Raw genomic sequence first — 13,499 nt, forward strand, 5'->3', positions numbered from 1 at the left:
CTTCGCAGAAGTACGAGTAGTGGTCTCTCCTATTTTTAACTGGACATTTGCCGGTTTGTAAACGACAAACGAGGAACGTTCTTCGATTAAGCTTAAACAAAACTTCGACATAATCTGCCCACATAACCATCGTGATTATAGTTCAGTACAACACACACACAGGCGAATGCATTCTATCAACATTGATTTGAAAGACATTCTTCACGTATGCTGCTGCTACGACGACGACATACACGCACATACATGCATAAAAATGCATGCATGCGTTCGCAGGCATTTTTTTCTGGACAACACCAAAAATTCTGAAAACATGCGAAAGTGTGTGTGTAAATTTTTTTTTGGGGGGGGGGTAATGTCAAGGGAAATCACTCTTGATTCCCAATTACCTCCCTTACAGCGTAAAATTATACGAAGATTATCCCATTAAACATAGATTAAGGCGGCGGTGGAAATGGTTCAAAGACGAAGGAATTAACTACGTACGAGAACCACTACATACGTAAGTAGATCTTTTTTCGTTTTCTTCTAATCACTTATTTTAATTTGGAAAGATTTAAAAAATTTTGCTTTTGATCTAGTTTTGCACGCTGCGGACAAATATCGTATTCATTATTTTGGAAAATTGATAGTAAAGAATTTGCGTTTATATATTTGTCTGAAAATCTTTCGTCACACATCTTGTGACCTATTCAGCCACTCTCCATCTTGCGTGTCTCTTCCTGTACTGGTTTAATCCATTGTCGCTGAAGAGGTCACAGAATGTGTGATGAAAGATTTAAGACAAAGGACAAACAGTAAGAACAATAATAAAAACTGAAAGTGAAGAACGGGTGTATAGTGCATGTTTGTTTGGCCAAAAGAAACAAAATGACCGTCCCGAAATATAACAACAACAATAAAGAAGTAAAAATGTTTGCCAACATAACATGGCAGTCCTGGTTTAGGACTAATGTTGCTGTAATTTAGCCCCAGGAGACATCTCCAGCTGGCTATACGACACGATCTGTGCCCTTATATTTTTAAACAAGGGAATATGGCACCCCCACTCAGCTCAAAACAATATCTGTGTATCGCGATTTCCGGATTATTTTCCTTCATCAGCACACAATAATTGTTCGGCCAGAGGTGGCGCTGCCAATGAAGAAGTTAGAGTCATTTAAATTTACGCGTATTTTTAACCAATGAATTTCAAGCCAATGTCTTCATAGCGGAAAAATGTTTGTTGTCATGGCAACTCCAGTGTATCATTGTTACTTGTACAGCTGTGAGTAAAAGAACTGACAGTTTCTAAATTTTCTAAGGAGGAATTAAAGAAACTGAAAAAAGCCCATCATATATATATATATATATATATATTATATATATATATATTATATATATATATATATTATATATATATATATATAAAGGACATCCAGCTATAGAAATCATACCAAAGCAGACGTAGAAGCTGGTGGAACGGAACCCTCTGGCTCATCTATTCTTCTTAAACCATCCAATGGACAAAGGGATGTTAAATGATGATGATGGTGATGATGGTGATGATGATAATGATGATGATGGTGATAAAAAGACAAAACAGAGGGAACAAAAGGGCCATTATGATATTTTTTTAATATTTTATTTTCAAAAATCAGAATCACAGCTATTTCGAAGTGACTGTCGATGCAATGTCCTTCGTCCTGGGGCTGATGTCACATTGATTATATTGTTGGACACAACAAACAAATATAATGAGGTGATTCTTTCATGTGTACGTGTGTGTATGAACATACATATGCATATATATATATAAACCTCACACACACACACTATATGTATATATACACACACGTGTGTGTGAGGGTTTATATATATGTATATATATATATATATATATATATATATACACACACACATACATATATATGTATATATATATATATATATACACACACACATACATACAATCAATACATTGAATATTTTTATGCTTAAGAACGTGTGTGTGTGTGTGTGTGTGTGTGCATAAAACCATTAACAGAGAGACAAGAACTGTTTTGGATCTTCTTTTCAAAGATGGTAGATGGAATGTTGGTCTAAATATTTATTGTTGCTCTAATTGTATAATTAACACTCCACACACACAAAAGTATATTATACATATTTCTTAATTACATAATTAATGGATCATGCATCATCATCCATTAATTACACATATCAGCTACAATTATATCATGATAACATACAATCGATGTTACCAAATTTTTATAACATACAATTAATATTGTCAGCGGCATTGTCAGATGAATTGTCTTATAATGCTTCCGACTAAGTGATTTACATGGGAAAAAGAATTAAGTACTGCATAAAATTAATTTTTATGCAGCTGTCATAGAAACAGGTGTGAAAATTATATGCAAATTTATTCACATCATATTCTCCTATCTTGTACAGTGTGCATGTGTGTGTGTGTGTGTGTGTGTGTGTGTGTGAAAAGCAACCACTGACAATAACCAGTGTATGCGACTTATTCAGCTGGTCGGTGACAATTCACACTCACAACAGGTAAAAACTGTCTTTATTGTGTTTATGTTATATGCTTGTGCCCATGTGTACATGTATTCATATATATACATACATACACACACACATATATTTATATATATGCATATACAAGCAAAATAGCAAGTTATAAAATCTCAGGAAGTGATAGAGTAGTGACGTATACTAAACAGTAAAGCCAGTTGCCACATCAAACTGGCAGTTGAATGTTACTACTAGTTTAACCCCAGGCGGATTCTCCACCAGCTGGTTTTTGGTGCAATGCTCTGCACCCGTATTGTATATAAATGGCTAGCGGAGAATCTGCCTTGGCTTAAACTAGTAGTAACATTCAACTGCCAGTTTGATGTGGCAACTGGCTTTACTATGCATATATATGCATATACTTGCATATATATATATATATATGAATGTATGTATATTTATTATTTAATGTACACAATATACAGATACCAGCTACTAAGTTTCTTGCTTTGGAGACATGTGTCGAGGCAGGTTTTTATAACATACCATGTATCTCCAAGCAAGAAACGTAGTAGCTTGTATCTGTCTGCATACCATATTTATCTCTCACTAAATGGAATACTTATTTTGTTGATCTTACCTTAACAGAACACTAAACTATATATAAATATATCAAAACAGGAGATTAGAGAGACGCTTTGTGTAATTTCTCTGTAAAAGCTATTTCCCAGTATTTCTCAACTTTTATGCATTCCTGACACAAATACAACATCTACATACAACTTTGGAGTGAAATAAGCAAATGTGTTTCAAGAGGACACAGCTTGGATTATAACCCTATCAACAATATATATACATACATATATATACACACACACACACACACATATACATATATATATATAAGCATAGAAGAAGTGATGTTAAACAGTGATCATGACGATGGTAATGATGATGATGATGTATACATATATGCTTGTGTGATGTGACATAGCATTGAATGATGAAAATGCTTCTTCTCCGCTTTGGTCCGCTGCCTCATGTGATTGGTCGGTCAATGGCCATTCTGGTAAACTCGTTGAGGAGCTCACTGACATTGTCGAGGTCATTGCAAGATGGTTTGTGGAGGAGGTTACGTAGGTATTCCAACTGTTTGACGTCTGATTCCCAGCCTGTCCGACATAAGTATTGAAGCAACATCTCTGTCAGCTGAAACAGAGCGGAACAAGGAAACTAAGCATATTTTATGGTACAGAGGTGATGGTGGTGGAGGTGAGGTGTGGTTGGGTGCAGTGATGTATAGAAATGATGCACAGAAGGGTGGGTACAGTCGTAGATAGAAATGTGGGTAGAATGGATATGAGACCGTCTGGCACAGCTGTTTTGGTGCCAACTGTTTGACATCTTTCTGTTAATGTGTGTCGGTATCTTTTCCTTTGTATGTCTGAGGAGAGAGAAAGTGTTCATGTTCATTTGTGTTCAATTAATATATTGTAATGTCTCTCACTCTCTCTGTCTCCCCCTCTCTCACTCCCTCTCTTCCCACTCTTTCTCTCTCTCTCTGTTTATGTGTGTGAGCATATTTCAATTGAAAGATCTGAAGAGAGAAAAAATGTATATGTCAATCTTGTTCAATAAAAAAACTGTAATATTGTTCATTATTTAGATTATTGACCCTTTTGTGACCATATTTCTGTTGAGATGTTCTGTGTTTCTTTCAATTACTTTAAATATAACAAAGAATTCAGTAAAATATCTTAGTTATCATTAAGCTAGTGTTAGGAACATAAATTGTGACTAAGGTTTGGTGGAAGATTTTAATTCAGAACTTATGAAAATAAGACATTTGTACTCAGAGCCAGAGGTGGTTTCAGCTGGGTTGGTAATGAAAGGGTTAAGTGACTTGCAACAGCCAACAAATGGCCTACAGCTGTCCACTGTGACCAGCAGTTAATGGATACTGACCTGTAAGGCGTCTTGCTTGTGCTTTTCACAATTAAAATCTGTATTTTTTGGTATCGTGCATAATGTGGACTTGGCCAGAAGCAGCAGTCTCCGACCACACTGCTGTATTGCCTTAGCATTGGTTCCTGTGTGGATATATGAGGAGATAAAAATTGGCGAGACTGATGGGGAGACAGAGACATGCAAAAAAGACAAAGACAGACAAACAAGTAGATATGACTGCATCGTTTGTATGACACTAGAAACTAAGGAGGGAGGATTGATTGTTGATAGAAGGACCATTAAATGTTGTTAAGTGGTACCAGAGGGAGCATTAATTAGAGACATTTTAGTAAACCTCAACTTAAGTGATCAAAGAAAACATCAATAAGTTGTTGGATTTACAAATCCAAGGATTGTGAGTTCAAACCTTGTGTTAGAGTTGTGTAGTCTTCCAAAATCTTGTACACAGCTCACAGTCACCCGTTGCAACGTTTATGGACCTCCAAGGGGCCTTTGAATATCAAATTGGGAACAGCTGATATAAGTCATCATGTTATAAAACCAATCATACTACAAGAAGATAATTCAGTAATTTGTAATAGAAGCTGATGTATTTAAGTAAAATAAATCAAGAAATTACTGTAATTAATAGCATAAAAGACAAACGGTCATATCAATTTCAGCAGTGTATATTGAGGGGAAAAATTGGTTTTACATCAAAACATGTAATATAGTCTTAACCCTTTGGACCCTAATCACCCACAGGATTGTGGGTGTGTGTGTGTGTGTGTGTGTATATATGTGTATAGGTATGTGTTTGTGTGTCTGTGTTTGTCGCCCCACCATCGCTTGACAACTTAGCGGTTTGGCAAAAGAGACCAATAGAATAAGTACTAGGCTTACAAAAAATAAGTCCTGCGGTCGATTTGCTCAACTAAAGGTGGTGCTCCAGCATGGCTGCAGTCAAATAACTGAAAGAAGTAAAAGAATAAAAATATATCTATTATTCTCTCTCTCTCTCTATCTAAATAGGCAGTGTGGTAAGAAGCTTGCTTCCCAACCTCATGGTTCCAGGTTCAGTCCCACTGCATGGCACCTTGAGCAAGTGTCTTCTATTATAGCCTCTGACCAACCAAAGATACCCTAAAGATTCTACCAATCCAATATCCAAAGTTAATAACAATTTCCTAAGTGAAAAAAACGTTACGCTTGGAAGAACATCCAGCAAGAAATATCTCTCCAATAAACTGAATAATGTTCTCCCCTAAACCACCCATTATCCACCCTTAACTGAACAAGACATCACTGAACAGAGTACTTACCTGCCTTTAATAACAAAGTAACCATGGCGATGTTGTTGGTACAGACAGCTGCAAGATGGAGAAATTGTTTCATTAAAAATACATCACATCACAGCATCACAGCTCTTTCATCTCTCTCACTTTCTACATATATATTATCCTCTATCTCTCTCCCTCATTCTCTCACTTTGTATAAGTATATTATTCTCTCTCTCTCTCTCTCTCTCTCTCTATATATATATATATATATATCTATCTGTCTAAAAAGGCTGTGTGGTAAGAAGCTTGCTTCCCAACCAAATGGTTCTGGGTTCAGTCTCACTGTGTGACACCTTGAGCAAGTGTCTTCTACTATAGCCTCAGATCAACCAAAGCCTTGTGAGTGGATTTGGTAGACGGAAACTGAAAGAAGCATACACACACACACACATACATATATATATTTATTTATGTAAAAAATCAAAATAAGCAACACGGATTTCAAAGATGATTGCAGTACGCACGTTTCATGCTACTCCATTTATTTAAGTAATGCGAGCATTACATTAAATGCAATATGTAGAGCAATCTTCAGCTGCAGGAAAATGCAGAAAATCACAGTAGAATAGACATATTATAATTGTGGCAACATATTATAATTGTGGCAATATACCATACCATACTATATTCTGGTGCCTAAACATAAGTACCATATTCAATCTAAATCTAAACCTTCTATTTATTTATGTATGTATATATCTCCATGTGTGTGTCTTTGTCTCCCACCACTGCTTGGCAACTGGTGTGGTTTTGTTTACATCCCTATAACTTAGTGGTTTGGCATAGGAGACTAATAGAATAAGTAGCAGGCTTATAGTTTACTGAGTTGATTCATTTCACTCAAAAACCTCCAAGATACTGCTTCAGCATGGCCACAGTCAAATGACTGAAACAATGACACAAGTAAAAGGCAAAGGATGTGTGTGTGTTGGGCCTCACAGAGGCAATGATGAATCACTGAGACTTTTGGCATTATGCCACACTTGAGAAGAAGACCCATCAAACCAAGTGTGGCAGACACTGGTGTCACGCAAATGGCACTCGTGCCGGTGACAACATAAAAGCACTCATTTCTCTCAGAGGGCTTGGCATTAGGAAGGGCATCCAGCCATAGAAAACCAAGCCACATCAGACTGGAGTCTGGTGCAGCCTTCCAGCCTTCCCAGCCCTGGTCAAAACGTACAACTCATGCCAGCATGGACAATGGATGTTAAATGGTGATGGTGATGCTGATGATGATATATCCACACACACACTGCTTTGTGGTTAAGAAGTTCACTCCCTAACTTCATGGTTTCCAGTTCAATCTCACTGCATGTCATCTACTATAGCTTTGGGTCAACCATAGTAGTGTGAGTGGACAGGGTAGATGGAAACTGAAAGAAGACCACTGTGTGTGTGATGTGTGTGTAAGTAGGTTTCCTTATCTTGATATCACATGGTAGCTGTAAACGAGAGTCACTGTCATACAAGCAGCATTGTTTGTTTTCAAATATTCTGTAAGAAAATGTCAGGAGAAATATTAGAAATATTACTTTGGTTGGGGACATGCGAGGATTGGTGACAGGGAGAGTATCCAGCCGTTGAAATCAGCCTGAATAAATTCTGCTTGACCCATGCAAGCATGCAAAAGTGGACATTAACCCTTAAGTATTTAAACCGGCCATATCCAGCCCAAATATCTGTTTTAGGTTAAAACTGACCAGATCTGGCCTCTTACACCAATCCTACAATGTCATTCATTTAATAAACAATTACAACATCAAAATCTCAAAGCTATGAGATAATGCATGATTAATTCAAAACAATGTGAATTCATAAATATAAAATTTGACAGAGAAATCTGAATTCTGAAAAGTTAAAACAATGATGTGGGAGGGGTGACAGATACCAATTAAGAATATGACACAAAATAATTAGAAGAGCAATGATTACACATGTAGATCCTTACCTAACTGCAATAGGGTTATTCCTTAACAACTATTACATGTAGATCCTTGTCTAAAACTAAAGATGTGTTATTCCACAGGGATTATTATACAAGTAGGTCCTTACCTAAGTGCAGTGGTGTGTTATTCAAAATATCAATCTGGTTTGGATCCGCTCCTCGTTCAATTAACATCTGAGCTGTTTGGGAGAGAGAGAGAAAAAGAAAGAAAGAAGTTTAATTAGAAGAGCAACTTCAGTTGTTAACGAGAAAACAAAGCTTCTAAATAAATTGATTTAAGATTTTGGCGAAATGCCAGCAATTTCGAGGGGATGGGGGTAAATCGATTAGATCAACCCTGAAAGAATGGAAGGCAAAGGTGACTTCAGCGGGAATTGAACTCAGAATATAACTTGGTTTAGAAAAAAATCAGAGATAAAGGGAAAGATACAGGGGAGATAAACGAGTGGGAAATAGTGGGAGTTAGAGAGAGAGAGTTAGAGAGTATATTGCTTAATGTATATAGTGTGTATGTTGCCTACCAATGAGGACATTTCCTTGAGCTGCTGCGAAATGTAAAGCTGTCCGTTTCTTTTCATCTGCAGACCTAGCATCAATTCCACTCTCCAGAAACTTCAGGACTGTAATAACAACAACAACAACATAAAACAATTTTTGGTAAAGTTTCATCACAAAACAGTATGTGTGTGTGTGTGTGTTTATGTGTGTGTAAACACACACACACACACATTGTCATCATTTAACAATCTGTTTTCCATGCTGGCATGGGTTGAACAGTTCGACATGAGCTGCTAAGCCAGAACCCTGTGCCAGGCTTCAACAGGGTTTCCATGGCTAGGGTGCCCGTCATAATGCCAACCCCTTTACAAAGTGTACCTGGTGCTTTTTATGCAGCACCAGCACCACTTAGTAACTTGCAAGACAAGACCCCCTCGACTGAGTTCGTATAGTACTGAGGGAGGTGAGTTTATGCCAGATGATGGGAGGGTAAAGTATAGGTGTCTTGTAGTGGAGACCCATGGCTATCCCTGTTGAAAAAGAGAGGGAAAAGGTGGTGGCAGTGGTGAAGAGGAAGTGAATATAAGTGATACAGCGGACTGGACAGAGTGTGTGGGTAGGTAAGTAAGTTGTGTGCAGCTCTTACACTCTTCTCCATACACTTTCTGCAACTCTGCATAGGCCTCTGAGTAGGTATTGCCATGACACCTTTTTCTGTCATGGTCAATGCAATGATCACACGCTACACACCTTCCTTCCAAGCACTGCTGTAAGCAGCAGAAGTGAGCTAGGATGTTACAATTTAGTGTGCATGCACAGCAGAGTTCAAGATCAATTTGTGCCAAGCGGCTTCACTCTGCATGCTTTAGCTTCATTACTCTGGCAACAGTCCAGATACTTATTGATCAGACCACGTATGGAAGGATGGATACAGATATATATATATATACACACACACACACAATGGGCTTCTTTCAGTTTCCATCTACCAAATCCACTTAGAAGATTTTGGTTGGCCTAAAGTTAGAGAAGACACTTGCCCAAGGTGCCACACAGTGGGACTGAACCCAAGACAACATGTTTGGGAAGCTAAACATGAGTATATATATATATATATAAATACATGTTATGCTCAGGTGTGTCGAGTGTGTTCAATGTTCATTAATAAAAGAGAAAAGCAGAAGCAACTCACCTGATGGATAATCATTCTTATTGGCAGCTGACATCATTTTCCTTTCATCTTGAATATCAAACAAAAAACGTTAATTAAATTCCAAAAATCCAAACAGTTAAACATCAAACAGATATAAACAAACGGCAGTTAATAGATTCTTTTATTCTTTTATACCTTTACTTGTTTCAGTCATTTGACTGTGGCCATGCTGGAGCACCGCCTTTAGTCAAACAAATCAACCTCAGGACTTATTCTTTGTAAGCCGAGTACTTATTTTATTGGGCACTTTTGCCGAACCGCTAAATTACAAGGACATAAACACACCAACATCAGCTGTCAAGCGATGGTGTGGGGGACAAACACAGACACACATGAATATATACATATAAGATATATATATACAACAGGCTTCTTGTAGAGGTGTTGGGTTTAAGGATATAGATGAATGTGTGTGTGTGTGTGTGTGCGCATTTAACATCCATCTTCCATGTTGGTTTGGATGGATGGTACAACAGGATCCAACAAGCCAGAGGACTATACTGTGCCCCAGTGTCTACTTTAGTAATGTTTCTGTGGCTGGATGCTGTCCCTAATGTTAACCACTTTACAGAATCTTGCCAGACAAAGGAAAGACCCATCAGCTGAATGAGGTTACAATAGAGAGGAACATGGCTTTATACGAGAGGTTCAGAGGTTAAATTGGGTCACAGGAACAGGAGCAGGTGTAGAGGGGATGCATTGCAAACCCAACTGGAAAAGGAAGCCAGGGTGAACCCTAAACTAATTAATCAACCCTTGAGCATTTAAACTAGCCATATCTGGCCAAAATATCCTACCTGTTTTATGATCAAACTAGCCAGATCCAGCCTCTCACACCTACCCTACAATGTCATTCTAAAAATAAACAATCATATCATCAAAATCTCAAAGTTACAAGATAATGCAGGATAAATTCAAAACAATGTGAATAAATAATCATTACATTTGACGGAGGAATTTGAATGCTAAACGGTTAAGGAAGAACACAGAATCCACAAATACTGATTGCAATAATTGAAGAAATGAACAAGTACCGAAATGCTTACCTTTAGGGTTCCTTCGGATGCCGACCTTAAAATCCTTCAACCGTACTTGTCGATGTGATGTGGAAGGTTTAACTTTACCAAGCAGTTTATTCTGAACATAATCACTTGTGTAATGAAGATTTCCTGGGATTTTCTCTGGCCAAATAGACACATCAAATTTGGGAGTATCTCCGCTACCCTACACGAAGACAAGGTACATAAGTTTTAAAGACACAAACCTATATATATACAGCCTTGGCCAAAATTATGGGGCAGGTACGAAAAAATGGAGAACCTAATGGAGATTGACTCACTTAATAATTGTAAACTAAACTCCGCTTGCGAAGACCTGTTGAGGCAAGTGAAATTAAAATCGAACCAAATTCGATGACTGGCACCCATGCCAACGTCTCCTTCATTGGACACTAAACTCGGCCTGTGAAGACCTGTTGGAGCAAGCGAAAGCGTGATGGCACCTGTACCAGTGGAGCGCTAAGAACACCGTCCGAGCGTGATCGTTGCCAGAGCAGCTGTCTGGCTTCCGTGCTAGTGGCACGTAAATAGCACCATTTGGGCGTGATTGTTACCAGCGTCGCCTTTCTGGCACTTGTGCTGGTGGCACGTGAAAAGACATTCAAGCGAGGTCGTTGCTTGTGCCGCTGGACTGGCTCCTGTGCAGGTGGCACATAAAATACACCATTTTGAGCATGGCCATTGCCAGTACCGCCTGACTGGCCTTTGTGCCGGTGGCACATAAAAGAACCCACTACACTCTCGGAGTGCTTGGCGTTAGGAAGGGCATCCAGCTGTAGAAACTCTGCTAAATCAGATTGGAACCTGGTGTAACCATCTGGTTCGCCAGTCCTCAGTCAAATCGTCCAACCCATGCTAGCATGGAAAGCGGACGTTAAACGATGATGATGATGATTACACACACTCTTCTATACCCTCTGCTCTATACACCCTGTATGCTTTATGCTATGCATTATATATACACTCTGCACTAATTAAACTCTACTATATATTATCAGGGCCATATTTAAAAACCTGATGGCCCCAGTGCTGTGCCAAAGAAGTGGGGCTCTGCTACCATTTATGTTGAACTGCAGGCTTCCATACTTTCCACAACCCAAGACAATAATGGGTTTCCAAAGGCCCTGTGGTTGTAGCACCCAAAGCCCCTATCTTAAGATGGTGCCATATAATTATACCATTCTACCGCTGCCAACACAAGTAAACCATTTTGAGAAATATCATTTAACAAATCATTATCATTATCATCATCATCATCACCATCATCAAGTGTCTTTTACTATAAGCCTCAGGCTGGTCGAAGCCTTGTGAGTGGATTTGGTAGAAGGAAACTGAAAGAGGTTCATCGGATACAAGTGTGTGTGTGTGTGTGTGTGTGTGTGTGTGTCTTTGCCTCCCCCACCTGCCACCCGCCTGTTGGTGTGTTTATGTCCATGTAACCTAGCAGTTCGGCAAAAGACACCGATTGAATAAATACCAGGCTTTAGAAAAAAAAAAAAGTACTGGGATCGATTCGTTCGGTTAAAATTCTTCAAGGCGGTGCCCCAGCATGGACGCAATCTAATGACTGAAACAAGTAAAAAAAAAATACACACACACACTCTCTCTCTCTCTCTCTCTCCCTCACACACACACACACACACATACTTTCGTTTTGAGCTTTGTGGCTATAAATGCTTTATCTATATTAACGTTCAGACACACACACAGATACATACATGGCGAAGGTAAAGAATTCGTACACCGGATGTTTAGGGTTAGGTTTAGGGGTTAGGATTAGGGTTACGCCGAAAACGGGTGATGTGCGTTTTCTTTACCTCCGCGCATTTATATATATATATATATATATATATATATATATATATACTGATTAGTTATAGGGCTTCAATAGAATCTAGGGGCATCAAGAGATAGAACGCCAGAAATGGCCAGGTACCATAACATAGGGTCCATAGTGAGGTAAACCCATGAAGGTATCATACCACATAAACCGTAGATAACTACTAGGGGCTGGTTTTAGATGCGGCGTAAGTATAGACGGGAACACAAACTGGGTCTTATATTTACGACATTAAACCCCATTTGTTCCATAAACGAAACTCTAGGCCCTTCAGTCACTACGTTCTTCCTGCCGATTAAAAACAACACACACACACGTGTGTATATATATATATGTATGTATGTATGTATGAGATAACAATACTGCTCTATATAAACATCAGCCGCAGTCTTTACAATGACAGTTACGAAACTGCTATATACACTCACTAGACCTGATGCTACATATAACAACCAAATCTCCCTCGTATATCACACCAGACCTTCTTACAAAGAGTAAGGCCTAGAACATTGCAATAATATCGTCCTAGATACACTATGTCTGAATAAAATATGAGGTGTTTATAGTCGGACTTTCTTCGATCACAGGTCCATTTGGTGACTATAGAACTGCGACAAAACATCTAGATGTACATATATATATATATCAGTTATATATTACGTGTGTGTGTGTGTGTGTGTGTGTGTACAAGAGTCTCTATGAAGTCATTCGACGCGCTAAACATAGCAGCCATCTCTTCCCCTTAATTGAAAAAGGGATACATTTGACAATGTCGTCCTAAGATATAAAAAGACGGGATAGTCACAGCTGGAACGCTTCTCTTTATAGGTCTGGATGATGAGGGCCAGCATGAAATTAGCAATACAAAAAAAAAAAAATATATATATATATACACACACATTGATAGTTATATATACGTGTGTGCATATATCAATGTGAATAACAAGAAAACATAATACATATATATACATATACGCACACACATATATACAGATAGATAGATAGATTGATAGATCGATCGATAGATAGATAGATCTATGTAAATATGTGCGCGTGTGTATATATAACACTAAACTATATATACTGTAACAGCGACAGACTATATCTAACGCCGACAATGTATATGATATATATATATATATATATA

At 38.2% G+C, this 13,499-nt stretch overlaps 1 protein-coding gene across 1 annotated transcript in view; it reads right to left on the bottom strand.

Moving 5' to 3' along the window:
- Window positions 1-1,595: 1,595 nt before the first annotated feature.
- The window catches only part of LOC106877690 (ankyrin repeat domain-containing protein 54), a 13,990-nt gene continuing 2,086 nt past the window's right edge, over window positions 1,596-13,499 (bottom strand). The window contains exons 2-8 of the mRNA XM_014926637.2: window positions 10,501-10,678; window positions 9,434-9,481; window positions 8,265-8,363; window positions 7,851-7,922; window positions 5,778-5,825; window positions 4,474-4,598; window positions 1,596-3,717 (exon numbers count right to left, since the gene is read on the bottom strand). Coding sequence (XP_014782123.1) covers window positions 3,547-3,717; window positions 4,474-4,598; window positions 5,778-5,825; window positions 7,851-7,922; window positions 8,265-8,363; window positions 9,434-9,481; window positions 10,501-10,678 — 741 coding nt within the window. The 3' untranslated portion in view covers window positions 1,596-3,546. The remainder of the gene's footprint in view (window positions 3,718-4,473; window positions 4,599-5,777; window positions 5,826-7,850; window positions 7,923-8,264; window positions 8,364-9,433; window positions 9,482-10,500; window positions 10,679-13,499) is intronic.

Source organism: Octopus bimaculoides, chromosome 17 (assembly GCF_001194135.2).
Source record: "Octopus bimaculoides isolate UCB-OBI-ISO-001 chromosome 17, ASM119413v2, whole genome shotgun sequence".
In the NCBI taxonomy this organism is placed as follows: domain Eukaryota; kingdom Metazoa; phylum Mollusca; class Cephalopoda; order Octopoda; family Octopodidae; genus Octopus; species Octopus bimaculoides.